The sequence below is a fragment of the Xylocopa sonorina genome, chromosome 1, assembly GCF_050948175.1.
Source record: "Xylocopa sonorina isolate GNS202 chromosome 1, iyXylSono1_principal, whole genome shotgun sequence".
Taxonomy (NCBI): domain Eukaryota; kingdom Metazoa; phylum Arthropoda; class Insecta; order Hymenoptera; family Apidae; genus Xylocopa; species Xylocopa sonorina.
Window position 1 is genome coordinate 2,073,343 of NC_135193.1, and position 26,964 is coordinate 2,100,306.

The 26,964-nt window shown below is 45.8% G+C and overlaps 1 protein-coding gene and 1 pseudogene across 19 annotated transcripts in view; both read right to left on the minus strand.

Annotated features, from left to right (window-relative positions):
* The window catches only part of LOC143425135 (longitudinals lacking protein, isoforms A/B/D/L), a 133,832-nt gene that overhangs the window by 30,051 nt on the left and 76,817 nt on the right, over positions 1-26,964 (minus strand). The window contains exon 7 of one of the 19 annotated variants that reach the window (XM_076897808.1): positions 5,944-6,281. The exons of 12 other annotated variants lie outside the window; for them this stretch is intronic. In XM_076897808.1, the coding sequence (XP_076753923.1) occupies positions 5,959-6,281 (323 nt within the window). In that variant the 3' untranslated portion in view covers positions 5,944-5,958. Of the gene's footprint in view, positions 1-5,943; positions 6,282-17,005; positions 17,284-19,723; positions 19,929-21,278; positions 21,549-22,451; positions 22,766-23,429; positions 23,864-24,920; positions 25,187-26,964 lie in introns of those variants that run through there. 6 more of the 19 variants (XM_076897988.1, XM_076898086.1, XM_076898052.1 and 3 more) reach the window with 6 other exon arrangements.
* On the minus strand, positions 15,143-15,692 carry LOC143425514 (longitudinals lacking protein-like; annotated as a pseudogene).

The following is a 26,964-nucleotide window of genomic DNA, read 5'->3' on the forward strand; positions in this document are numbered from 1 at the left end:
CGCGAATGCTCTGCAATCGAATCATCTTCTTCGTTTTCTGAAATTCTTTCGTTCAAGATACGACAATAGAAATATAATATGTTATACAAAAAATAAAGCACTGTACTTTCTAAATTCGTGGATGGCATGTTTGTTGCGCTTTTCGCGAATCGTCCTACATACGTATCCTACACGCTACTACAAGAATTCTACGCTTGCAGGAATCGCTTCATCCCTTATTAGACCATTTCACCTCTCCGTCACTCCCCGACGAATGCCGCGAAACAAAGAAAAATCGGCCGCTCGAGAAACTATACGAGCTTAACTCTAAATCTCGTAACCAACAATATAAATTATACAACGTAATATCCTTTTCTTTTTCTTTTTTTAATCTAATCTTTTCGAGCTTCCTCTCTAGTTAATAATAAAAAATTTCGAATAATCAGAATGCAAACATATTTGCAATCGTGACGCTGAAACGTTTCTTAATAAATAAGCTTTCCGCTTGAGAAACAAAATTTAAATAAATCTCGTTCGACGCGTGCACGTGAAGTCTCTCGTTGGACCTTAAATCTTGAGTTCACGGTCGAAATATCACACTGGGCGCCCGATCACCGATCCTATCGCAGACCTACAATGATACGACTGAAATTCCCTGGACGAGTCGAACGACGATCATCAAAATGTGCTCTGTTTTAGATTACGTCTGAATGCCGAAAAGAAATGAAATGTACGCGTATTGCATTCAACCGATCCGGTATAAAAATACTCTCAATTCCAACGAACCGTGCCCGGCATTCTTTATGCGATCACAACCCCGTCCAAGTGCCTTTCCCAATTCTAACGTTCACCAACAGAAACACCGCCTTTCCGCGCGTTATAAACCCTCCGCTTATAAAAGGTCAAATAAAAAACTAAACGAAAAAAAGGAATTATCGATATCACGCTTCGTCTCGTCGTCCCACGAAGAAATCTGTCCTCCGAATACTTGGAATCCTACGACTTTCGCGATAGCATCTCGCTTATTTTTCTCTCATCTCGGTTAGAGTGTTCCCAATCCCGAACCGACACCCAAATTAAAGAAAATTCAAATAATTTCACTCTTGGCTCACCGCAGCGAAATCAGATCCGCCGCGATGGCCAATAAAAAAAATCGTAAACGTAATGAAAACTTAATTACATAGAAAAAAAAATAAACAAAAAAAGAAATAAGTAAACGATTATAATAAGCCCAATTATAATGCGCAAGACTTGAGTTAGACCTGATTAAAAGCCATAATGATTAGTACGAAAAAAGAGCTCGTAAAAAAGCTAGCCTTTCTTTACGACGATTCCCTTGTGTAATCATGCGTCTATACGTATATGTACACGTACATACATACATATAATGTTTTTGTTTACTTATTTAAAAAATTCTATACTTTTCCCCTTCTTCCCAGTCACGACCTTCTTATATATTTATATATATCTATATATATTTATGTTTTTTTTCTCGATATTTTTCTGTTTCAAAGACTTTGAAAGCAACGGCGGTGCCGAATTTCGCAGTGTTCCGGAGACATCGCTCGATTCTCTGTGTGTTACGCCCGCAAATTTTGACTGCGGAAAAATTTTGCGCCACCAAATCATTGAAATATTCACGGGAATCTTTCAGACTCCCGTTTCTTCCTTGTCGAACATACCAAAGGCACATGTGTACGAACGAATTTACGCGTACTGCTCTATCTCACACTCGTCCACTATCGTCGTTGTCGTCGTCGTCGTCGTCGTCGTCGTCGTCCTTGTTTTCATTTTCATTTTTCTTTCTATTTTTTTTGTTTTTCTTTTTTTCTCGTCGTCGTTGATTCGCCACTTTTGCTCAGTCGACGTCGAGGTTAATCCATCGGTTCGATTTCAGCAAGAGTCGAGCGAAAGTTTTCGATGCGCGCGATAAACCGTCCAACAAACAGGAACAGAGTCGAAGACGTTTCCAAGAGGGAAAGTAAAATCGTGATAGATCCATGGAGTATCGATCGTACAATTTTCATCGAGTTGGCGTTTCCGATCGACTGGGAAATGAAACTCGTTCGTGTCTGTTGCGTGTGTGAATTACGAAAAAGCTGTCAAGTCGATGGATGAAATTGGGCAAGTCCGAGAAGCGAACGACGGAAGCTAGTCCCTTCGAACGCACCCCAATGTTGACTTCCGACCTTTCCCACAGTTGAATCGGTCGCTCGCACGCATCATTCGCTCGATGATTCTCTTGGTTCTCTTTTTGCGACCAAACAGTTCAACGTTTCTTGTCATTTTCCCTCTTTCTTCTTTTTCCTTTTTTTGCAAACTTTTTTTTGCTTTTTTTTATCACGATTGCTACTATCACTTTCGTCTCTGACGAGGATCCTCCGCGATTTTCCAGCAACGTTTCAACGAAAAGTAATCCTTTCGCGTAGACTCGCACACCATCCCTTTCGTTCCGTGTTTTTCAAAAACAAAAACTTTTCATCGAGTCACTTCCCTCCGTTGTCTCGTAACGTTCGTCCGGCTTGGCCGACCACAGACGCTAGAACGGAGAACGCTAAGGCGTCCCTTCGCTTCTTTTTTTTTTCTTTTTCTTCTTCTGTTTAGATACATAACAAAAAGAAAGGAGTCATTTTAAAAACCTACGACCTAACTAATAGTACTTATTAAGTGCCTAATAATCTAGTAATCTCCGTTGATGACGGCGGTCGGTTGGCTCGTTGGCATTCAATCTACTCCGCCACTCCAGCATTCTCACCCCCAGCTGTACATGTATACGTATACATAAGCTACCCATTCTCTCGTTCGTTTCGACCGCCGCCACGCATCAAGGCCTCGCGAGGCAGTAGTATTATCGATTAATATTAATCAGTAACTATGCATCAAGTCGATCCATAAACGTGTTTTCTCGTTTCTCACCGTCATCGTTACTGATAGCTCTACGCCCAAGCCAACTTTTCCAACTATTCCTCTCGGATATCCTCCGTTTCTCCTCATCCTATTCCTCTCATCTGCACACACAAACACACACACACACGCGCGCACACGCACATTCCCTTTCTTTCTCTTTTTCTCTCTCTCCCTCTATCTCTCGAATCGGTAGCCGTTCGATCGCTTAGCATACAGTATACACGCGTCGACGGACGAGTTCTCGATCGACCAGATAGGGCAGCCGCCGACTCGGCTGAAGGAAAATCGACGTGTAGCCGGTACACGGAGATAGAACGGATCGAAAATGCGGGGGGTGGCCTAAGTTTATTGCACTCGTACGGAGGAGGGTAGATCCTGGCCTGCTTTCGCGTCGTTTCGCTCGAAACTCTTGGATCGCTCGCCGCGATCTCTCCGTTCAAAGCGCGATCGCTGTTGCCGAGTTCACATATGCGTTGCTTCACTTTCGTCGACGCACCCGAGGGGTGAGCCGTGGCGCCCCTCGGCGCTGCGTTCAACGGGGATTGATTCGAGACACGAGGACGACCGGAGACGCGGGCTGACACGGTCGATCGAGAACTCGCCCCCGCGGAAAACGCGGCCACGAGTGCGCTGAACGAGAAGGAAAAAAAAAGGAAAAAAAAAATATATATATATCAAATCTACCGCTTCGTTCGCGTCAGACGTTGCGCATACTTACACTGTATAATATGAATTACGAGTATAATATAGTATAGTATAGTAGAGTATAGTTTAGTTTAGTTTAGCTTGTCTCATAAATATTGTCTACAGTATGGAAAGTCGGGCGGTCGTGTAGCGCGTATTTGGCGTAGGAATACGGGACTCTTAGCCAGGTACTCGCCGAGCACGAGTCTGCGGATCGTGGATAGCCGAACGAACCAACTGCTCGAGGAACATTTGCAACGGTACGCTTGTTACGTTCAAGCGTAGACCGGGAATCAACGGTGACAGTCGCTTGGGGGGGGGGGGGGGGGGGGGGTCGAGGGTGGAGAGTAGGATCGATGAAGGGCACCGATCGTCTACGATGCGGTATTCGTAAAATGGAAGAACATTGTACAAAAGGCTCGAAGATGGGGGAGGAAAGGATCCGCGTGGCTCGCGCTCGGCATCGCGATACATCGGGGCTCGTCGAGTCGAGCCGGTGGACGTGCTCGCTAAGTAGGCTCATCGGCAGTGAACAAAATATCGTACGAGGAAACGCGAGGGATCTTAACTCGAGGTTTGCTTAATTAAACAGCATTAATTATTACGCGTTATATAATATAAATATATATGTATATACTTAAATGCATCGCATAGGAATCTACTAGGTTCGTGTTTCTGGCAGTCTGACGATCACAATGCTATAGGAATATCCCGCTGTACTTAAAATATGTGTACAATGTCTCTCTCTGTGTATATGTGCGCGCGTTCGTGTTGCCTGCGTGCACGTGTACGTACGCCTGTGTACGCGTAATGCGTGCGTGCGTGCGTGTGTATGTGTGTGTGTGTGTGTGTGTGTATATGTATGTGCGCGTGTGTACCCACGTATATCTCTGGATTCTGCGAATGGAAGGAAGCATTGGCGAGAAGCGAAAGATGCGCGATCCGATCGGTAACGAACGATCGAATCAGTGCTTAATACTGTACCCTCTCTGGTGTTTAGCCGCTCGCGCGGTAAACAAGGAATATAATAAAATGGCTGCCTTTCTCGAAAAGGCCGGAAAGCAAAACGCGATGGTCGGAATGACGAAGCGGCGCGGGGTACCTGTCCGCGCTCCCGCAACCCTCTTGCGGGGGTTGCTGTCGCGTGCATCATCGGAAGTTTCTTGGTTTCGAGTCAACTTATCGTTAAAACGAGTTTGGTGTAATCGGTGCTGTGTGTCTCTGGGTCTATATAACTGTTGACAGGGAGCACGCGGACCGGATCGCCCGACGAGCCCACGGTACGATGGAGCAAAGGGGGTTTACGTGAAATTTCATTCGAGTGGATTTGTGTGATTTTTGGTGTCCCCGGTAAGCCACACGCGCACGACTCAGCCCGTTTAAAAATATGGAACCAGTGTGACCAGAATGGTTGCTATGGAAGAGCTCCGGTTTTTCCGGACGGTCCTAATCCGACTCGGGGCGGGCCGTTCTCTCGTCTCTCTCTAACGGAATACAACTCTGCTTAGAAAGTAAAAGAAAAAAAAAAAGAAAAAATAATTAGGGATGGTGGGGAAAACAAGAACAAAACGGACACGTTGAACGAGAAAATCCACGAGCGTGTCGGACCTGAGCGGAAGAACGCTACGCAGAGTCTACGGCCGATGATCAACATCGATAAGAGGGGGCGTGTTATCGTGATTTTGAGTGGAACGCGAATTTCTTACGAAGACAGCGCCCCGAGCGGGAGATTGACGCGGTCTCTCTCTTGTTCATACGCGGTACATCTCGTTGCGCGAAAATATTAATTAATAATAATAATAATAATAATTAATAATAATAATAATAATAATAATAATTAATAATAATAATAATAATAATAATAAACCTTAAAAAACGTTAAAAAAAATAGAATCGAAAATCGAGATAAGAAGGATTGGCAGTTTGCCATATTCGGAAACTATCGCGGTTGCCGCGATAGTTTTAACCAGCCGCGTCGTTTTTGCATCTCACCGCCCTCAATCGATTTCCATCGTTATCGTCGCTGAATTAGCCTCGCGATCCATTTCCCTCTCTCTCTCTCTCTCTCTCTCTCTCTCTCTCTCTCTCTCGCTCTCTCTCTTGCTCTCCTTTTTTACTCTCACTCTCTCACATGCTATTGCTCTTTCGTTCTCTCTCTCTCTCTCTCTCTCTCTCTCTCTCTCTTTCACTCTCTCATTCTTTGTCTCTTCGCGATCGTTGTGTGCACGTCAACCGAGCGCGAAAGAAGCCATCGTCGAGTGGCTCTCTCCCTCTCTCTCTCTCTCTCCCTCTTTCTTTCTCTACTCCCCCTCTTGTTCGTGTGGCCTCTTTCGCGCCCGGACGACGACGTCGACGTCGACGACGAGGTCTCGGTGTCCAGCAGCCTCGTTAGACGAGCTCCTGCTTGTAGATCTTCTCTTTGTGCATTCGTTCCATATGCCGCGCGATGTGCATCTTTTGCTTCGCCCTGTACACGCAATGAGGACACTGGAATTGTGGCTCCTTGCCGCACTCCCACTTCTGATGATTCCTCAGGCTGCTCTTCAGCTTGTAGACCCTGCCGCAGGCAGGGCAATTAAAACCCTCCGGGTTCGAGGAGCCGGAACCGAGGCCCTTGCCCAATCCACCCCCGGACCGCCACATGATCGAGGGCACGCTCCATCTCTGCCAAGCGGCCGCCCACTTCAGCCCGGTGATGCTCAGGTCTTCAGCTGGAACACAGGATTCACGGCTTTATTAGTATGCTGTTCACACTGTCATTAAATCCTGGGGATGCGATCGTACGTTCATTCGTTCGTTCGTTCGCTCGCTCGCTCCCTCGCTCGCTCGCTCGTACGTCTTTTCGGAGATACGGGTATCGACCAATGTTAAGCTTAAAACGCTAAGCGACGAGCTTAAGACGCTGAGCCGATTCTCCGAGCGACTCGCGATCGTTTCTCCGTTATTCTGTTAGGCTGCACATGCCTGGAGAAGCGCGAAAGCTACCTTTAGCCGAGAATACCGATACTTTACTTTCTCTCTTTGTCTGCGTCATAGTCCTGTCGATTTCTCGTGTATCGTTATTCGTAACGAAAGGTAAATTTCGGCCTGTCATCACGTCCTGAAAAGCGATCGCGTTCTGCTCGACAGCATCGAGAAGGAATCGTTCGCGTTCAATTCGTTCTCGAGCTCGATCATTTCCACGCGATCGAAATGCGTAGATTATTGGTATCAAGGAAGGTGAGAATAATGCACGTTCGTCGTTCATCCCTACATTCGAGCCCCAAGCAGCTAGCTATGAATTTCGCATACGAAGAAGGAGCGGCATCTGTGTGCGACGAAAGAAACAGAACGTACCGTTTTCGGACAAACAACAATAACAGCAACAACAACAACAACAACAACAACAAATTGTCGATCCCACCACGACATTTGTTTCTCGTTTCCGGTTTCTCCAACCCCTGAATCGTTCTCGCGTTCGATTGTCTGTTCCTTTCGACGCGCAAGCGATAAAAGTCGTGTTTCTATGTACAAGTTTCGGGAAGAGTTAGTGCGCATGCTACTCCCCTAATGTCGACGGGAAGGGGAAAGAAATCAAAAATTCAAGAGAGATAAAATGCACTTGCCAGGGACGCGTTCGATTCAAAGAAGAGGATCGCAACGATGCTGTGTCGGTCTTTCGTCGAACCGTGGACAAAATACAGTGGATAACAACGCTCCGCGCGTATTGCCGCCCACGATTGGATCAAACGCGAACACACCGATGCGACATCTTCGCTTTCTACAAAAATGTACAAGTACTCCTGTGTCGGAGGAAGAGAGAGAGAGAGAGAGAGAGAGAAAGAGAGAGGAAGAAAGAGAAAGAACTCAAGAATGAAAGGAAACGGTGGAAGAAGAAGATAAGAACGGATAGAGTGAGAAAGAGAGAAAGTGATCGAGCGAATGAATGAGTGAGAGAGAAATAAAGAGAGAGAGAGAGAGAGAGAGAGAGAGTGAGAGATGGGCAAAATGCGGAAAAAGAAGTAAAGTCTCGCAAACATCGACGAGAAATATCTTTTTCGCTGATTGAAAATAAAAATAAAAAGAAAAAAAAACTTAAGACAGATCAGGTATGTATTATCGCCGGAATGGTAAAATTGTTGGTTCGTCAAGCTGAAACAAGTACGAACGATTAATTTGCTAGACGGAAAGAAAAATTCTATAGCTGTACTCGATCGTGAGAAGAGCAGAGAGAGAGAGAGTGTGTGTGTGAGAGAGAGAGAGAGAAAGATAGATAGAGAGAGAGAGAGAGAGAGAGAGAGAGAGAGAAAAAAACAATTACGAAAACCAACGCGGGTAATGACAAGGTAAATGTTTGGATGTCGTTCTGGTACTTTTCGTCTTTTGACTCATTTATTTAATCAAACGTACGAAATACGAAAGGACTTGTATATAACGTTAATACTAATCGCTAGATCATAATCCATAACACTGCGAATCGTGGTTGTCGCGTTTAAACATGATCAGTCTTAACGAGAGTTCGCTTACGAACCTATTTATCCCTATTATGTCCATAGAAAATAGTCTTAGCCGTACCGTGTTTTAACGTACGAGGTTTAAGGCTAATCGCTTTCTGTACTTTGTCCCTAGTTGTACATTTTAGAAAATCGCACTTATTGTCTCGGTGACCAATTACACCTACGAGAGCGTCGTTAAGGCACTGGAAAGAGTATACGACGCGAACGGTAAACTAATTGTCTAAAGAACACGAATACATCCAAGTTTTACAAAAGGAAACGAAAAAAAAAATTTTCAAAAAAAAAAAGAAGGAAACAGTAAAACGGAAAGAAAAAATTTGCATGTTTAAGTTAATCGAGAGTCGCATAAAAAATAGGAAAAAAAAACTTTGCAAAATATGTATTAGAAATAAAAAAATACTAGTAAATTCGATGTATAGTAATAAATATCAGTCGGTGTCTTTTAAGCTCGAAACACAAGACTTACGATAACGATTGTTCGATGCTTGTATCTAAAAATGAAGTATGACATCCTTTCATTTTATGTTGCATTACACGTAAAGCTTGTTTTGCGCTAGCTCGAAGTAGATACTTCGTTCGTTCAACCGTTTTCGATAGATACACAATATACGCGTATATTAGAGAAAGAGAAAGAGGGAGAAAGAGAGAGAATAAAAATTAAAAAAAAAAAAAAATTATATATATGCCTCTAACGTTGAAGGACGTGTTAAGAAATTAATACTTTGTACTAGCTAAACTTTCGATTTTAAAACGTACTTCGAAAATGACTTCGATTAAAATCATGCTCGTTGGCTTGTTCAACTCCTTCGAAGCTCTTTTCGTGATTTTCTTTTCTTTTTTTCCTTACTTCTGCCGGTCTTGGTATAGTCGTAGTACAAGTATACAAAGGAACGCATGACGGACACGCGGGGTGGTTGACAATCCTGCGCGGTAAATTTTTACGTTCTCCGAAAACCGATGTACGAGAGGACGTAGAAGCAAAATCGCAAACGCGTAGGATCGACTCCGGCGAACAACAGACGGATTAGAATACAGAGAAAACGTCCGAGAAGCCGATCGTTAGAATACGCGATGGATGAAGAAAAAAAAAAGAAAAAAAAAAGAAAAAAAATAAGGAAACGAGAAGTTTTAGTCGATCTCGAGCTTCGGCATGTAAGCTAGCAGATAGGCCTCCGAGTCCCCGATTTTGTCAAAGTGTTGCCGGCGGATGTGTCGCAACCAATGAGCCTTCCGTTTGCACCGCTGTGGACAGAACGGGCATTGAAACTGTGGTTCCTTGCCGCACTCCCAGTGGACGTGCCGCTGCAACGAGTCCTTCCTCATATACGATCTTCCGCATCTGCTGCAAGCGAATTGTCCCGGCGGCTTCTTGCCAACGTAGTTGTACGCCTTTGGTATCTTCAGTTCGGCGAACGGTAACCCCTGCTCGTGGATTTTCCAAGCCTGTACCGGGAGATCGGCGTTCTCCACGACGGCTTTGTTCTCGTCGGTGTCATCTGTAATCCGGAAAAAACAGAAAATATAGCTTTAACTCCGTCACACTCGTGTTCGCGCCACGTCTCTGTAGCACTTCAACCGAGCACACACTTGGTACACATGCTTGTAATCGAAGCAACCTCATAAACGCCTACGATCACCGATCGGGCCGTGACGCCGACAAGGTGCAGAACAGGTTCGCGCGATACCATAGTATCGACGTTATCGCGGGACGATCGTCGACGAACAAACGGGGAGAACGTACCTGTCTGCCGAGCAGAAAAGTCCGATTCTCGACGGCTTAGAACTAGGAGGGATAAATCGCGACGCAATGCCACGAATAAGATCGTTTCTGGGTGGATTAATAAATACAACAGCTTTTTCTCACAGCTTTACATCGCTCTTCGACTTTACATATGTTTCTTCCGCTTCCTCTTTCCTTTTTCTTTCTGTTTCGAGGGTGGCGCGCGCGTCGCGCGGTTACAATTGCCGCCGCGAATCGAGAGAGATCGGAACCGTCGACGAGTCGCGACCACCTCCGCAATTTGACACGCGCTCACTCGTGTTTCGATCTCAACTTGTTTCACGCGTCGTTAACCTTTAACACGCAGCTCGGCCGTTTTTTCTGACCCGCTTCGGGATGCTGCGTGGCAACGTGCCGGAGCACATTGCCTTTCTGATGGGACCGATAGTCGCAAAAAGCGCAACGAAATTTCTTATCTGTCCCGCACGTGCTTCGATGATTCCAGCAAGATTTCGAGGATTTCAAATATTTGAAGCATTTCGGACACTGGTAGGGCGTCACTCGGACCATCGCGCGTTCCCATCGACCCGGACCACCTGAAAAATCAGACACATATGTACTACTGCCCCCGATTTGGCCTTCTTCTTACTGCGCTGCCTTAAATGCCCGATTCGTTCATCGAAACGGTCAACTATTTTATGCTAACGCGACTCCATCGTTCGCTTCCGAAATCATCGTGAGAATGTCGTTCCAGCAAGAGAAGATCGTGTGTGTCAAAAGAAAATCGTTGACTTGCATGTAAATTCTTTCTGTCGTTTATTCGAAACGTACATCGCAGTCTCGTTTAGAAAAAGGAACTACGTGCGTCGCTCCATCGGAAACACGTTTCCTACCGATTAAAAAGAGATTGAAATTTTCGTTAAAAAATCGATCAGCCTGACGACTCTAACGCAGGCGACGTATCAACCTTGTTCCTTCCAGCAAGTGAATCGCAGTTGAAGTCTCGCACTCGATTCTTCGATTGGAACCTGCTTAGAACTTGATCTTCCTCGGAGAAATTTTCCCAAAAATTGCCAGTTACGTTTCTTCCGCTATCATCGACCTCGTCTTTTTTTTTCACGAAACCAACTCCCCAGCGTTGGTTGTTACAAAATACCATTTAATATCTCAAAAAAAAAGAAGAAAAAAAAAAGAAGATAAATATGTAACTACAATAGAGTCGACTCTAAGTTTTAACGTAAGGCGAGAGACATTCCCAACGTAATACGCAATTTGTCGAAGAACATCCGAGGTTCGCGTACAAAATTGACAGATAGGAAAATTGGTCATCCGCGCTCGTTAACGCGACGAGCAGATCACGTTATCGGGAAGATGTTGTGCAGCTTCCTCTGGTGCTCCACCAGCTTGTCCCGTCTGTAATACTTTTTTAGGCACACGCTGCAATGATATTTCGGGTCCTCGACGTGGAGCCTCATGTGTGCCGTCAAGTTGTGCTTGTATTTGAACCAACCCTGGCACACCTTGCACTGATATTTCGGCGCTTTACCACACTCGACACGCAAGTGCCGTTTCAAGCAGGACTTCCTCTTGTAGGAGCGACCGCAACTCGGACACTTGTACGTCGAATGCTCGAAGACGCCCTGGCTCCTCGAGACGATCGCTCCCGTCTCCTGTGCCCCGATCGCGTTCCTGCCTGTCGGATAGAGCTGCGGCCAATAACCTGAAACGAAACGAGACGATGTAGACGATGTTCCGATAGTACGTCGGCGAACTTTCAGATGTTAGACGACGATTACGTCTTCGTCGGGAAAACGATTAAGTCGAGACGTAACGAGCCTTTCGTTCGTCTTCCGTGCGCGTTACCTTCTCGTTCGCCAAAGGTTGCTTTTCGTCGAACGCCCGCGGTTACGATGGAAGAAGACGCAACTGCCTCACCGCGAAACGTTGCGCGACTCATTCAGGATTAATCGAGAGCGTACAACATGAACAAACATGAATACATCGCGTGACAAATAAGAAATTCATTGGAAAACGTGGCTTTTATTTTCTGCAAATGATAACGTTGAAATCGTGGAAATGAATAAAACTGAAACAGGAAATTCATCCGCTGGCAATGCACATCGCCATTCATTGTACACTTAGACGGGAAGAAAACAAATAATCATGTACAAATCACGCTGTATCCGGCATACGACGTACGTAATGCGTACGTGTGTATGTACAACGCATGCCATATTCTAAAGCACAAGGTATGCGATCGCTACGTCTCCTCTCTTTGTCAATGTACGCCATTAGTTGTAAATTTAATCCAACGCCAGCAATCGTTATTCAATACTCGATTACGTTAGATTAGAATAGAGGGAACGCATCAGGGGTGAACAGAAATGATCTGAAATGGTAAACGAGCGAATTCGTGAAACGGCGAACTGCTCGCGAACTGACGCGTACGGGTGATGATTGCGGAACGCGCGCCGCCGCGACCACGCATCGAAATCTCCGGTTCCGTCTGTCAAGCCGACCTCTTCTCGCGTTCGAACCTGGCCGATTTCTTCACGTCCGCCATGTGTACGTTATAGTGCCTTAATAAGCTGTGCTTGTGCTTGAACTTCGTGTGGCACAAGACGCACTCGAACTGAGCCTCTTTCCCGCACTCGAGCCTCTTGTGCCGTTGCAACGATATCACCCGTCTGTACTGTCTGCCGCAGGTGTCGCAGGGATACGTCTCGAAACTGATGGGCAGCAGGTGCTGCCGTTGCCAATACGCTGAAAACAAAAATTCTCGATTAGCTGAAATGATCGCTCGGAAATTCCTGTCTCAATACCGGCTGAGCCGACGCAACGACAACGGACGTTTCTCTCTCTCTCTCTCTCTCTCTCTCTCTCTCTCTCTCTCTCTCTCTCTCCCTCTCTCTCTCTCGCTTTTCGAAACGCCTTACTCTGGATGGTTGGATTCTTTTGTCTCGCACGCAAAAACTTATAACGCGGGAAATGTTAAAAAAATAGAAGGGGCGTGGGGAAGTGGAATAACACATATGATCTTTAGAAAATAACCCGCAACAAAAATTCTCTTTTTATTAATAATATTAATAATAATAATAATAATAATAATAATAATAATAATATTAATAATAATAATAATAATGTTAATAATAATAATATTAATTGGTGATATTGATCTTAAATGGTATTCAATAGTTCGGTCTCGTAGTGGTAAACCTTTCCAAGAGAAGAATGAAGTGCAAAATATCGGGACGAGTATTCGAGATGGACGACTTGCATTCTTTCCTTGTTAATACAATGATTGTCCGCCAACAAGGTCGTAACAAGGAAGTCGAAGGAAGTTACGGGTAAAATGTACAGGGTGTACTATTTTGTGTTTAAATATACACGACTCGATTACGACCGGTTGATGGAATTGATTGGTCCCCGCGTGGAACAGGTTAGACGCAAAGTCGCCTCGAACTTAACAACGAAAGGTACAAGGGAAACGGGGTGCAACGAGTACATCCTATGGTTGTTCGCAGGCAGATCGATGCGAGCATTCGTAAATACTGATATCAAAAATACTGGACGTCGTTCAGGCAGCCAACGTCCCGACGCGTCCTATTTCTTCTTCTCGTTCTATCCATGCACAACCTCGGGGTGATCAACATGTGAACTCTCCTCCTTTCGCTCAGACACACATCCACGCACGCATTCTCTCGCTCTCTTTTTTTCCTCTTTCTATTGTGCGCATGTACGAATGTTCATATAAAAATGGAAAAAAGTTCATTTTCTTCTTATCAGACTAAGAATATATACTTGTACGTAGAACGACAAACGAGTCGGTCCCGAAGAAATAAGGAATGTTTCATCGCGATACGTATGCGATACGTATCGGTTATCGAGTAATATTTCATTTTTCAATGAACGCGATACTCATCGTCAGCCTAACAGACCCGAGGCTAACTTATAGAAGTGTCTACACGCAGAGATCGGCTCTTTTGTTCGTTTGAGCAGACTTATTCGATCCTTCCATTAAATTTAAATTCCGGGGGAGCGAGCTTTCCTCGCCTCGATAAATCCGTTTGAAGGTACAGCGATCCCAAGAAATAGATTTGTGTGTTTGAATGTCATCGTCCTGTGCGGTTGTTCGAACGTAACCAGCTCGCGCAGTACTAAAAATGGACGCTCATAGACGCTAACGATTACAACATCGTTATTGCATTATATTTAAGTATTTCGTTAATACTGAACGATTACGATTACCGACAAACCGTACACCGTCACTGCGATGACCATGATCGATAAAGATTCGTTGATCTTGACTCGTTATCGTTGCTCGTTCCATCCAATGCCAAAGATGTAAGAAAAAGACGATTTCAAATATTTCCTTCGTTTTACCTTATTTTCATTTGTTCCCGTCGACTGTCCACCTATCGTTTAACGTGTAAATCGAACAAAAGTGTGAAAGTTGTCGCGCATCCACTCGATCAAGGGGGCAAAGTTGGAAGATCGAATAATTATTATCGTCTATAGTAAGTCTAAATGTTCTCAGGTAACCGATTTTTCTGGAGATTATTTCGCGAAAATCACCAGCGACACGCGATAAATAATAATCGCGATAAATACACGATCTTTCTATATCTAACTTTACTTGTATATGTATGTACTTCGTTTCTATCGGAAGAAGGCACTATCATCCCTTATCCCTATTACGCTCGGAATGATCGGTAATATTTCGACTTCAACCGCTACAGTTCCATATCTTGCGTACCTTGCGTACCGTGTAACGTGCCGTTTCTAGATAAAAATACCTTACCATCTAGACATAAAAATTCACCTAAACGTCTAGTATAAAAAAATGCTAGAAAGTACGCGAATCTCTGTGATAAGAAAGATTTCAGAAGTGGTAACACGATCGTCCATTTGGATGATCGATAAGAGAGGGCGATCGCCCTAATCTGTACGTACGATTAACTTTGTCTTACAGCGTCGCTTTTTAAACCGACAAACTCCTGAGACTCGACAGTACTGCGGATGATCGCCTCGTTCGAAGATAAACCGTTCGCGGACAATTTATAAGACACGCGTTTCAGTTTCGCACCATTCCGGACACGATCGTCGTAGAAATGAAAGGATATACGCCGTACGTACGCAGCGTTTCAAGCGGCGAAGCGAGCGATAAATTGTTGCATCGAGTTCCTGCCTGCCCCTTCCGTTTGTTATTTACAACCCGTGGTACCGAACGAGGTGAAGAAGAAGGAAACAGCGTCAAGAGGGAGGAAACGTTTCGTGGTTTGAAAGAAACTCAATAGAAACGAGGGAATGATTGCGAAGAAAGGAATGGAGCGTAACGGACGCGTCGTTCTGGTGGCGTGGACAAATGGAGAGACGATTTCTAAGACGATCGTGCCAATCCGGAAGAAACGCGAACCCGCCTTAGGCGCCCTCGTCGTAACCAATTTTCTGATGATGCCGTTTGTAATGCACCGTCAGATTGCCACGTTGTCTGGCCTTGTAAGGGCACTCGGGACACTGAAAAGCCGGAGGTTTACCACCGCACTCGACCATCTCGTGGCGGCGCATCGTGCTTTTCCATCGATAACCCTTCCCGCAGAAACGGCACCTGAATTTCCGTTGTTGCTCGTGCGGCACGCCCATGTACACGACGCTGAGGTCGCGTGGCTGCGGCAACACCTCGAACGAATCGGGGAACACCACCTCGCGAGTAGAGGTTCGCGCGCCACCATTGTCGTTCCCGCTGTCGTAGCTGTTACTATCCCCTGCATTGCTGACGCGTCTGCTCGCCAGCACGACGCCGCCCCTCGTCGTGGTCGCGACGCCCGACATCGACGAGCGACTCTTCTTGCCCGTCTGCTGTTGATGCTGTTGGTGTTGTTGCTGCTGTTGTTGATGATGATGCTGCTGCTTGAAATCCGACCGCAACAACGACAGCAATGCAACCATTCCTGCAACAGGTCCCGGCGCCAAGCGAGACGCGAGATCGACGTAAAAGGTTATTTGACGAAATTAAAAAAAAAAAGAAAAAAAAAAAGAAAAAAAAAGGAAATTAATGTAACAAAATCATCGACGGGGGAAACAAAATACGCGAATTAAAACGAACGATCGAAATGTGAGGGGATGTGCGGAGGTGAATAGAGGGTGCCAAAGGGATTGCGGATCCTGTTCTCGTTCGATGCACGAATAGTTATGCGGTAAGAGAGATCAGTGAGATTAAACCCGTAACCAACCCAACACATAACGTATCAGCCAATAGCTTCGAGAAATAAGTGCGCCCAGGATCAAATTTTGCCGTGTTTACGTGAATAGGCGTGAGGTATATCAAGGTAGCGAGAAAAGATGGACAGATCTGTTGAACGTAACACGATCGGACGTACGTCACGATCGTTCTCTCTCCGTTTCGACCAAGCCGATTTCGATCAATCTCTCCATCTTCTTCGAGCCTCGTCTTCGGTGAAAAATATGCCAATTTCCAACCCTCCACAATAAGATAACCAAACAGGATGCTTCGGATGATCGTAGGATGATCTCGATTCATACATATTTCAAATTGCATGTATATGTCTCATATGTATATGTCTATATGTATATATCAATGTACAAGAAATGTACAGAGAAAAATTGTCGTATTTACGTGCAACTGTGTGTGCGTGCGTGCACTTCTTCCTTTGGATTAGAACGCTTACGCGTATTTTTATCTACCGAACGGAGTAAAGGCGGGCCACTCGTGCTCGCACTTCATCGTTTAATCAATCGCAACTGTGGCCTTTCTCAACGTCTGGGAGAAATCAGTGATTAAAGATCGCGACGCTCGTTAGGAAAACAAGGTTCTCTTAAAAAGTCCACGCAGCGTGGCACGCGAGATGCCCTGAAACAAAAATATGCATCGGCGGGTTAAACGTGAAATCTGAAGGATCGGTGCGAGAACAACATCTGCTGCAACAGACTGTACGATTAGGATCACGTTGCGACGCGCTCGTCCGTTTACATTGTTTTCCTGCAAAACCAAGCGACAAACGTTTAATGATTATTCAAGCGGTTTCACATTCGGAAAATAATGAAATGAAAAAAAAGAAAAAAAAAATGAAAAAAAAAAAGAAACAGAGAAACACTTGTGATAAACAGCTAGACGACTGCAAGGAATGCACACATAGAAATGCAATTATCCATACGTTTTATTCGTATAATTTTGAAATGATAAATTTTTATTTCTCTATCGATTACAATGTCGTTACGCGTAAAAATTGTTTTTTATCTTATCGTGGAGATGTGGAAACCGGTGCTTGTGGGTCACGTGATACTTCAGGTTGTGTTTCCTCTTGGAACTGAAGTTACAGTAGGGACAATGGAATTGCGGCGATATGCCGCATTCGAGTTTCAAGTGCCGGTACAAAGTAGAAATGTTCGAGTAAACCTTGTGACACTTTTCGCAAGGAAAGCACTGCCTTTGCGGCTTCTTCGGTGTCCTGACCGCTGAGAGACGAAGCCGGAAATCTGTAAAAGAAACATCGTATCAGTCAAAATATATATATTTAGGTACTCTTTTCTTTCGATGTTCTGTCAACGTGAGCGTGTACGCGTGTGTGCGTGGTGTACCTATTATACGTGTACATGTGTTCTCGATGAGAAAGCAACATTCAGTAACAAACTATCGATTTTACTTCCTCTCACGTTAGGTGCTTAGTGAAATCGGTGAAAATTAATATAGCAAAAAATATGGTCAATGAAATACGTAAAGGGATTGGGAAAGAAGAAAAAAAAAAAAAAAGAAAAAAAGAAAAAAAGAATGAAAAAAAATGGAAAAAAAGTACGTAACCCGAAAAAAATGTGATACTTGTCACGACTGTTGCGGGGAGCTAAACAATTAAGCCGATACGAACTTATGGTGGAAGATTCGAGCTCGAGTTCCAGCGATCGCTGAAACGGGCGACGAGTCACTCCCGTGTGCAGAAGCCTGAAAAGAGAATCGAGAATCATCGCGCGCAGCGTTTCACGCAATCGTAACGCATCAGCCTTTTAGTATCAGAATATAATGTAACATTTATTTCTATAAAAAGGTATCCGAAATAACAAAGAAAATAGCGGGGGTAACGGTTTCGATCGCATCGCAGGTCGCGCGAGTAATTCGCGGTGAATACGTGGCGAGTCAATTGTTTACGTTGTAGAGCATTTTGTAGTGAATTTGTCGGATGAATTCGCCGTTTCCGGAGGTTAGGAGAACGGGCCAACATTCCGGGCTTTCTCGCACGTGTCGATGCAAGGACTTCCTCCACTTGTACGACTTCGAGCAAGCCAAACAGGTGTTCCATTCTGAAAAAGAAACGCGTTCGCATCGTCAATAATTGCCACGATCCTGTATCACCGAGAAGCACGCGCGTGGACGCACTTCGACCTCGCGGTCATCAGCTGCGTTTTTATTTATTTTTTATTTGCTCTTTTCTTTTTTTTTCTTTATTATCTTTTTTATTTTAACGTGGTTGCGTATAGTTGCGTATTTGTGTATAGTTTCTGTGCAGAGTGGGTCGCGTAGACAGAGTTCGATACCACGAGACGTCGTTTCGAGGCGGAAACGGGGTACTTTGAGAGAATAGTGGCGGGTAGCCGCGGAACGAACGCTGAACGCAACGCGTCGTTACCAAACGGAACATCTCTCTTACACCAATCACCCTTCCGTTGCAACGCAATCACGGCATCCCTCGCAATCGTTCGAGTTCCATTGCTACTTCGTTCGACCGCGGTCTCGAAACAATTTGCCACGATCTCTGCTAATTAATCCGACAAACGTTCTTCGAGTCTGTTCGACGCAACTAATTTTGGCTATTTATTTACAAGAGGAGACGATGTGCGCATGCTTGCGGAAAACAATGTACACTATGTTACAAACGGTCCATGTCGTTTGGGAGGGAAAACACGATGGGAGACACGAACGGGGGCGCGTAATACGTCCAACCCGACTGCGAAGCGTAGATCGTCGCGCATGCAAAACGAATCGAATCGTCGTCCTCTGGTGAACGTTCCTCGTCCTATTGGATCTGTAACGCTGCCTCTTTCTCGTCGAACCTTCTATCACAATCTCCTCACAGTGTCCACGTCTAGAGCAGCTTCGGGACGATTTCAACCGTGCCTTTTGCGCATGTGTTTCAACAAGTTACATCGCAGCTTGGTCTTCTTCGGGCAATAGAGGCACTGGTACTTGGGTGGCTGGCCGCATTCCTCTTTCACGTGCCTCGTCAACGAGCTGTAATACCTGTACACGTTCCCGCAGCTCTTGCACGCGTGCGTCTGACCCTCGACTAGACAACCTGGAAAAAGAGATCATAAGCGACGATTAATAAAAGTCGAAGTGCCAGTCGGTCGATCGTTTCCTTCGATCGGAACACTTTGCACCTGTTATCGCTAATCATTCCTAATTATACGCGTACGGTTATCGCCGTTCGCTTCTTCCTCGGAAATCGGATCAGACGCGCGACGATCAAAGTGTTAAAGTGCGAACGAAGATGAAAGCGAGATACACGTACGAGGTTTAGTTCAATTTCGACTCTCGATCCCATGCAGCCGTTAGTACATGAATGCACGTATGCGTGTTGCGAACACCTATGCAGTTTCTGAACGATTTCATTATTTTGCACCACATGGACGAACGAGATGAACAGTGAGACGAGGGAATAATACGTTTACGATTAGATGATTGCAGCGATGATAGTTTATTGATGTCGTTACCTTTTCGTACGGTCTACCTGTGCGGTACAAGTATACGTTGGTTACGTGATACTTCGATCGGAGACAACGACAGACCGACGCTCTCGTGAAATGGTTTCGCGCGAGGCGTCCTAGAGTATTCGCGTGTCCAACCGCGGTTCAACACGGGAACAGGGAAAGATGTAGGAAAATGGAATAGAACCGCGGAGAAGTAATCGATAGTTCCTCCGTCTACGGGGGATAGGTACGCGAATCTCTTCAGATCTTCGCCACGCAACCGTGTTCCTTCTTCAGATGATTGAGCAGGTTGAACTTCATAGGCATGATACTGTGGCAAAAGGGACACGTGTACAAAACTCTGCCGCATTCCTCCCGAACGTGCCGATTCAGTGCCATTCTCGATCTGTACGTTTTCTTGCACTCGCAGCACGCGTGGAAACCTGAAAGGAAGGAAGAAAGCCACCTTTGAGTTACGATGCTTCTGCCCAATTTCGTCGTTCACGAACAAGCTTTCGCCCCACAAAAGCATCAGCAAAGCATACAATCTCCTCTATCTTTCTCTCCCTCTCCCCCTCTCTCTTTTTCTGATTCGAAATTCGCCGATTTCTCTGCGCCTTGCTTCGTTCGGATCCGGCTCGATTCGATTCGACCTCGATTGGCAACGTTCGGTACCTTCCGGACTGACCGTCGACGCACCGTACATTCTTTTCTCCGCGGAAAACGATATTTACAATCGAACGCAACGTGCATCGGAAAGGAATGCTCATACACCTCTGCGTTTCTGTACGTTTCGTTTATTCAACCGGCATACATTTACCACCGAATGTTTTTTTCTTTTTTTTTTAAATAGAACAGACAAGGTTCGCTTCCACTTGGACAGGTTTCGGTAGCGGCTGGAAAGGTAATTCGTGGCTGAAACAAATAAGATCGATTGCTGGTTATTACGGGTTCCAACGATCGTACCATCGATCGTCCAATTAAAAGCGTGGCGACGAAGCGGCGCGCGAGACGAAGGTTCGGTGGTCGTTGCGAGGAAGTAAGCCTCTTCACCCAAGAAAGATAAGACAGCTCCTTCGATCGTTTCACAGATACTCTTCTGTTTCTTTATTTTTTGGTATTTTACGAAAATACATGCATTTACGTAGTTTAATGGAGTTAAGTTAGGTGGCAAGTCCGCGTGACGCCGTTGCGACCTTAACTCGCGATAAGGCGAACGACGCTCGCCGAGTGAACGCGACGCTTTATCTGTATCGTTTAAATCGTAGCTTTCCTTAAATCTAGAAAGAAGAAAAAAAAAGGAAAAGAAGAAGAAGAAGAAGAAAGACAGCGAAAATGAATGGAGCGTTAGCAAAACGAACGACTGGCAAAACGGTTTTGGTTTCTGAGGGTGTGCGACAGAACGATCCGAGCGACGAGCTTCGATGAATAATGGGGTACGTGTATTTTATGCGACAGAGAAGTAGTCGGTGAGCAATTACGGTCGGAGCAACAAAGATTGAATACTCGATTAATAAGATAAACGGAAGATTGTGGTTAACGGAACCTAGGAAGCAACGTGTGAGAGACATGTACATCTATTAGGCGTTTTCCCAACGCAACACGCATCGTAGCCAGGTCCCGTAACATGCTTCTCACCGGCGATTGGCAGTCGGTTCCGATCGATAAATCGTAAAGGTATTGACGTCGGCACGTGAAAGGGTAGCGCGCGAAAAACAAAATGGGTCCTTCGCTTGTCCCGCGGCCGGTCCGGAAACCGTTCCCGGCTGAGGAGGAGTGTAGGCACGAGGAAGCTTCGACGCGGATTAAGGCATTCGGAGGACGCGTCGGTTTGCGGTCGAAGCGACGGGTTCAGGTGTTCGGCGATGTGACCTTGAAGTGCTGTTCGGCCTGATGGGCGTGGAGTATGAAGGCCTTGAACGCGGCGAACGGGCACAACGGGCACTTGAACTGGGGCGGTTCGCACTTGTGTTTTAAATAGTTGCTCCACATCTTGTAGAACTTGCTGCACATTGTGCAGGTGTAGCCGAGAACCTGGTCGCCCATGTACATCTTCCGGTAGGCTGAAAACAGAGGGACCAAGTTAGAAACGGGGGCGGCACGTGGGTGCGAACGGAGGATAGAAGATAGGGGGAGGGCTGTGTATGCAATATCGGGTCGATTCGACGCGGCGGAAACGGGACTAGTGGACACGGTCGTGGGTTACCAGGGGAGGTTAGAGATCGTGAACACACAACACGCATTCCTGCGGAATCATTTTATTAGAGAACCGAAATGGTCGGCCGCTGCGCCGCGCCAAGCAGTCACGGTTCGAGCGCAAGCGTTTTTAAATGCAAATGTTCGACGAATCACCGAGTGCGACTAATTACATACTAAAATCTTCCTTACGGTGTCCCTGCCATCGGCATCCCTCTTTCTCGGTTCGTCGCATCCCCGGACACCGAATCACCGCTGCGAACACGCTTTATTCCGAGTAGTCTAGCATCTATTCTACAACTAACGGAAACGTCGCTCCGCGATTGCGTTTCACCCAGACGGAGGTAACGTAAAATGCAAAGATAAAAGTATTCGTCTATAAATATTTACGCGCGAATGATGAAGGGGGAAACCATGATAATAACAATAAGAATACTTGTAACATTCCGTAATATACGTTCGCGCTTATCACAGGTAGATTCAGCCTAGCTTGGCACGTCAGCCGACGTATCTTAACGAACTGTAAATTAACAAATCGTACAGCGACACGGTAATTACATGAACGGTAATCGGTGAAGCGGTAGAGTCACGCTCGTCGTGTAAATCTAATAAATAGCTCGTTGATAGCTCGACGAGAAGAAGGACCAGAGAGCTAGCCGGTTGGATAGCAGCAGGTGTCCTCGTAAAAATCCTCGTAAGTAAGAGCTCGGTTAACGATCGTACGCAACGCGCCACTCGTCCGTCTATCGGTCTATGTAGACGGGGCGAAACTAACGGCCTGGCTGTCAATTGTAAACGTTGCTGTGGTGCCTCTTTTTGTGGTTCTCCATGCACCATTTGTGAGGACTTTTGTACGAGCACGCGTCGCACGCGAATCTCGGCTTGGCATTGACACATTCGAACTTTCGGTGTCTCCAGAGCGATCTGTGCACCGCGTACGCCTTGCCGCAGTCGACGCAAACGAAACTCCTTTCCCGAATATCCGATTCGCCACCCTGACGGAGCTGTTGCTGCCGGGCGTTCCATCGAGCGACTCGATGTCCCGGCTCGAACGCGTAGATGGTCTTGTAAGGCCACAATAACGCTGAAACAACAACACCAGACCGGTTAATGCCGTTGACCACCTTTTTTCTCATTGGACACATACATATGACACGACTAACAAAATTCTTTTCGTTCGCGGTATCGTCCTTCGTTTGCCGTTCGACAAATCCCGGATTCCCTCCGCGGAATCGGTTCCAGCACCAAGCGTACGACTGGAAACAACAATCGTGACGATGCTTGATCGAGTCACGCGAGCAGGTCGCCGTTAAAAGAGAGGCTCGTTAAACGAGACGACGGTCATCGTTGCCTGCGACGATGAAAGGTATCCAATGATTCGGTTTCTTTCTGTTCCTCGAACACGAGAGTGCAAACAACCTCAACGTTTGTCATTTATTTCGATAAATTCCAAGCTTACAATACAGTGTGTATACCTATCGTCTACCGCGGATGATCGTTGTTGTATACTAGAAAATATTTGTATAGAAATCCGTTTGCGCAAAGCTGCATTCTCTATTCGAAAGTAGAGAAGAAAGAAACATCGCCTAAGGTCCAGCGTAAAGGTCCAACGCGTTCCAGTTCGTGGTGTTACGAAATTGTTATCGAAATTGTGTACCCCCTTACGTATAATACTGATCATTCCGGCTGTCGTTACGACTACAAACGGGTTCTGCTCTTAGGATTAATTCTACTTATACAATGCTGTACGATCGCGTCTACGGCTACTGTTTCGTATCGCTCGGCTGTACGGCGCGGTGGAAGGTCTTCATGTGCCGTCGCACGCAGAACGAGTAATTGCTGCGGAAGTTGCACAAGTCGCAGCGGAATTTCAGCACGCCGGTGTCGTGAACGTTTCGCACGTGCCTCTCCATGTTCGCCTTGTAGGTGCTCTTGTACGGGCAGAACGAGCAGGCGAATTGCGAGTTGCGCGGGTTCATCTTGCATCCGAACTGCATATGCCGCCTGAGCAAGTTCTTCAACGGGAACATCTTCTTGCAGTAGCTGCACGCGTGCCGTTTGTGGCAATGTTGGAGATAGGACTGCGCGCTCGCGGAAATCTTGAACTTGTCGAATTCCGGGTGAAACTGAAGATTATCGATGTGATTGTAGCCGTCCGCGTAACCTCGCACGTCCCACGCACCTGAAACAAAACAAAAGGACAGTGATGAAGCGGAGCTCGACGAAGACGCATCGACGTTCTCTCTCTCTCTCTCTCTCTCTCTCTCTCTCTCTCACTCTCTCCCTCTCTTTCTCTCACTCTCTCTCTCTCATCCTGTACGAAACAAGACCTACATACGTGCGTACGTACTCGAGCCATCGACCTGTTTCGAATCGTGCGAAGCAAGTTACGCTTTCGACGAAGGTTAGCAGCAAGAAAGTACGCGTGTGCGTGTGTGCGACCGCGCGCACCTACATTTAGTATTTATTAAAACAATTGGAATGAAAAGAAGGAACGTTTGCTCTGTTTGCGGTAAAGCGAACGATTGTCTGTGGGAACGCGCGAACGATGAGAGAAGCGACGGAAGAGAGGACGGTCGCGGGGGTGGCGAACGTTACGCTAAGCCGGAACCCGCGAGTGCACGTGTCTCATGTGCCTGAAGAGTATGTCCTTTCTGCTAGTCCTGTAGTCGCACAACTTGCAGCAGAACATCGGTGGTAAACCGCAACCGGTGCTCAAGTGTCGCTGCAGGCTCGCCTTCCAGGTGTAACCCTTGCCGCATTTCGGGCAGATAAAGACCGGCTTGCCGGACTGATCCGACATCAGCGAGTCGTCCAACTGTAGGCTGAACAAGCCGCCCCCTAAAAATCAAAAGCGTGCACGTTAGAGACGATTATTGCCCGGGTTTTTCTGTTTCCCGCCTCGGGAAGCGTCCAACGGTCGTGCGAAACACGTCCAACTGCGCGCACGGACGTCTCGTAATGGAATTGCGATGGAAGCCAGCGGTGGAAGCCAACCTATTAGCCAACTTAACAACAAGCCTTGACGAGCCGCTGAGAGATTGTACGTGTAACGCGCGTATGCGTGTAACTCTCGAAGATGGACGACGGGGAAATGTGTGGGAACGGTTCGCTAAAGTAACCTCGATTCGTGGCTGTGCGCGGAAAGTACGACAATGTTTGTAAACGATACGTTTATTGCATCTGTGACATCAGCCTAGCTGACGACTACAACTCACTGACGGGACACGGGTGTACGAGAGCGCGGACGGAGGCTAATAGATCTCGATCGTCGCGAAGGCCGCGTGCTCGCGCACCACGTGATATTTCAGCAGAGTCGGTATTCTGGCCCTGTGGGTGCAATAAGGGCAAGGATAGAGCGGCTCCATTTGGCAGAAAAAATTCATGTGCTTCCGCAAGCTCCTCCAGTCGCTGTACTTCTTTGCGCACTTCAAACAGAGGAGCTCGTCCTTGCAACGCCTCCAAATATCGCGTGGCAGTTGATCGCAAAAAAGTTGACCTTTGACTGAAACAGTATCGGAAAGTTGCATTAGTGAATCGGGCTCTTCGCCACGGATGGGAGTCGAAGGAAGGAACGCGCGGGGACGTTCTAATCGCGGTGTTAAAGCCAGAATTGATTTTTTCGACGAGATACATACGTCAGATAGACGTCCTGCTGGACGGCCGGGTTCCATCGTATCGCGAGCTAAAAGACAACGAGAAAGGGCAATGGATGGAAGAGTACGCGGCAGTCAGTTTTACATGGCAGTATATTTTATTCGTTTCATCCGTCTCTGTTACTCTTCCTCTTCGTCTTCTCTGTCTACCTTCGCTCGGTAAAAGGGGGAAGTGTCGTGGGTGAATATGTATTCGGTGTAACTTTAGTGTCAGCCGGTCGCAAGAAATACGCCGCACGATAGAGATATACGTAAACCGTGTGAATTTATTATTTTCACGTAACATCTTCTATAATAACAAAGTTCTCCTTAGAACAATATCGCAAGTCAAGATAAAGAAAAGATGGAAGCTAATTTCTTCGATTCGCACGCTCCGCCACCGTTACGGAGAGAGATCGAAGCGTGCGAGAGACAAATAGTATTCACAGCCCAATCAGCTACTCACAATCAGACGCGACGCGACGCAACGCCGAGGGACATCGTCGTTCAACGATCGCGCTACAATTTAGTGAACCAGTATTTCTTATCTCAACTTTGGCTTATCCTATTACGTATCGTAAAAGTTATTAAGTGCACCATTGCAGTTACTTATTATGTATACCCTTACGATCCTAGCTTCTTTTATGTAACGCAGTCTTAGAATGATTAATCCAACATGATAGTAATGTAATAATACAAGAATAATAATAATAATAATAATAGTAATGATGATAACGATGCATGTGATAATAATAATAATAATAATAATAATGATAGTAATAAGAATAAAATAACAACATTGACAATAATAGTTATAGCTAAGTAAACTTGACACGTTCAGCACCAACAAAGTATACGCGGTACGTTTACGCATTCATGTGTTATACACGCGTGACAGAGAATTCCTCACGGAACGTACTTAGACGTTAGAATCCATGCGTATCGAACCGTGCTGCATACTTCGTGAACGTTCAACCTTTAGAGAACCGGGAAGCCATCCCACGCACAGATAATTTAAGTTTATAAACGACGGAAAACAAGAACAAGTAAAAAAGCATCTACGTCCACGTGTCGTTAGTTCCGAGCGTAAAACCAAAAATGTATTCGTACGTTGTTGAAATGGAACGATATTCCGTCCTTTCGCTCTCCGTTGACTTGCAGCAAGTCAATTATCGATTCTCTAGAGGTTAAAACAAGCTTCCACGCGGTGAGCCGATAACAGGAGTGGTTTCAAAGCATTTCCAAATGATCGCAAAGCGTATTCTCTTCTTGTACTCAGATATATCGATGATATATATATATATACGTACAGATATAATAATAAGACACTTGGCAAGTAAAGGGCACGTAATTGTCGCGAGCATCACGATTCGTAGAATCCCTTTTGAATCTCTTTTTTCTTTCGCTACACTTCAATGACGTTCTACAATCTTATCTTACAACTAGTAAAAGTGTCTATATGTACCTTGTTTTCGTTTTGTTCGATAGAAGCTTATTCCTTAAGGCCTTTAGCGCACCAGCCATTGGCGAGTACTCGTTGCATTAGCATTTTCCCTCGCAATTACAAAACATATCTCGAACCTCTAAGATCTCCGCTCGCAACGCTGAATCGCGTAGTACGATAAAAACTAATAATCAACGTTGAAAA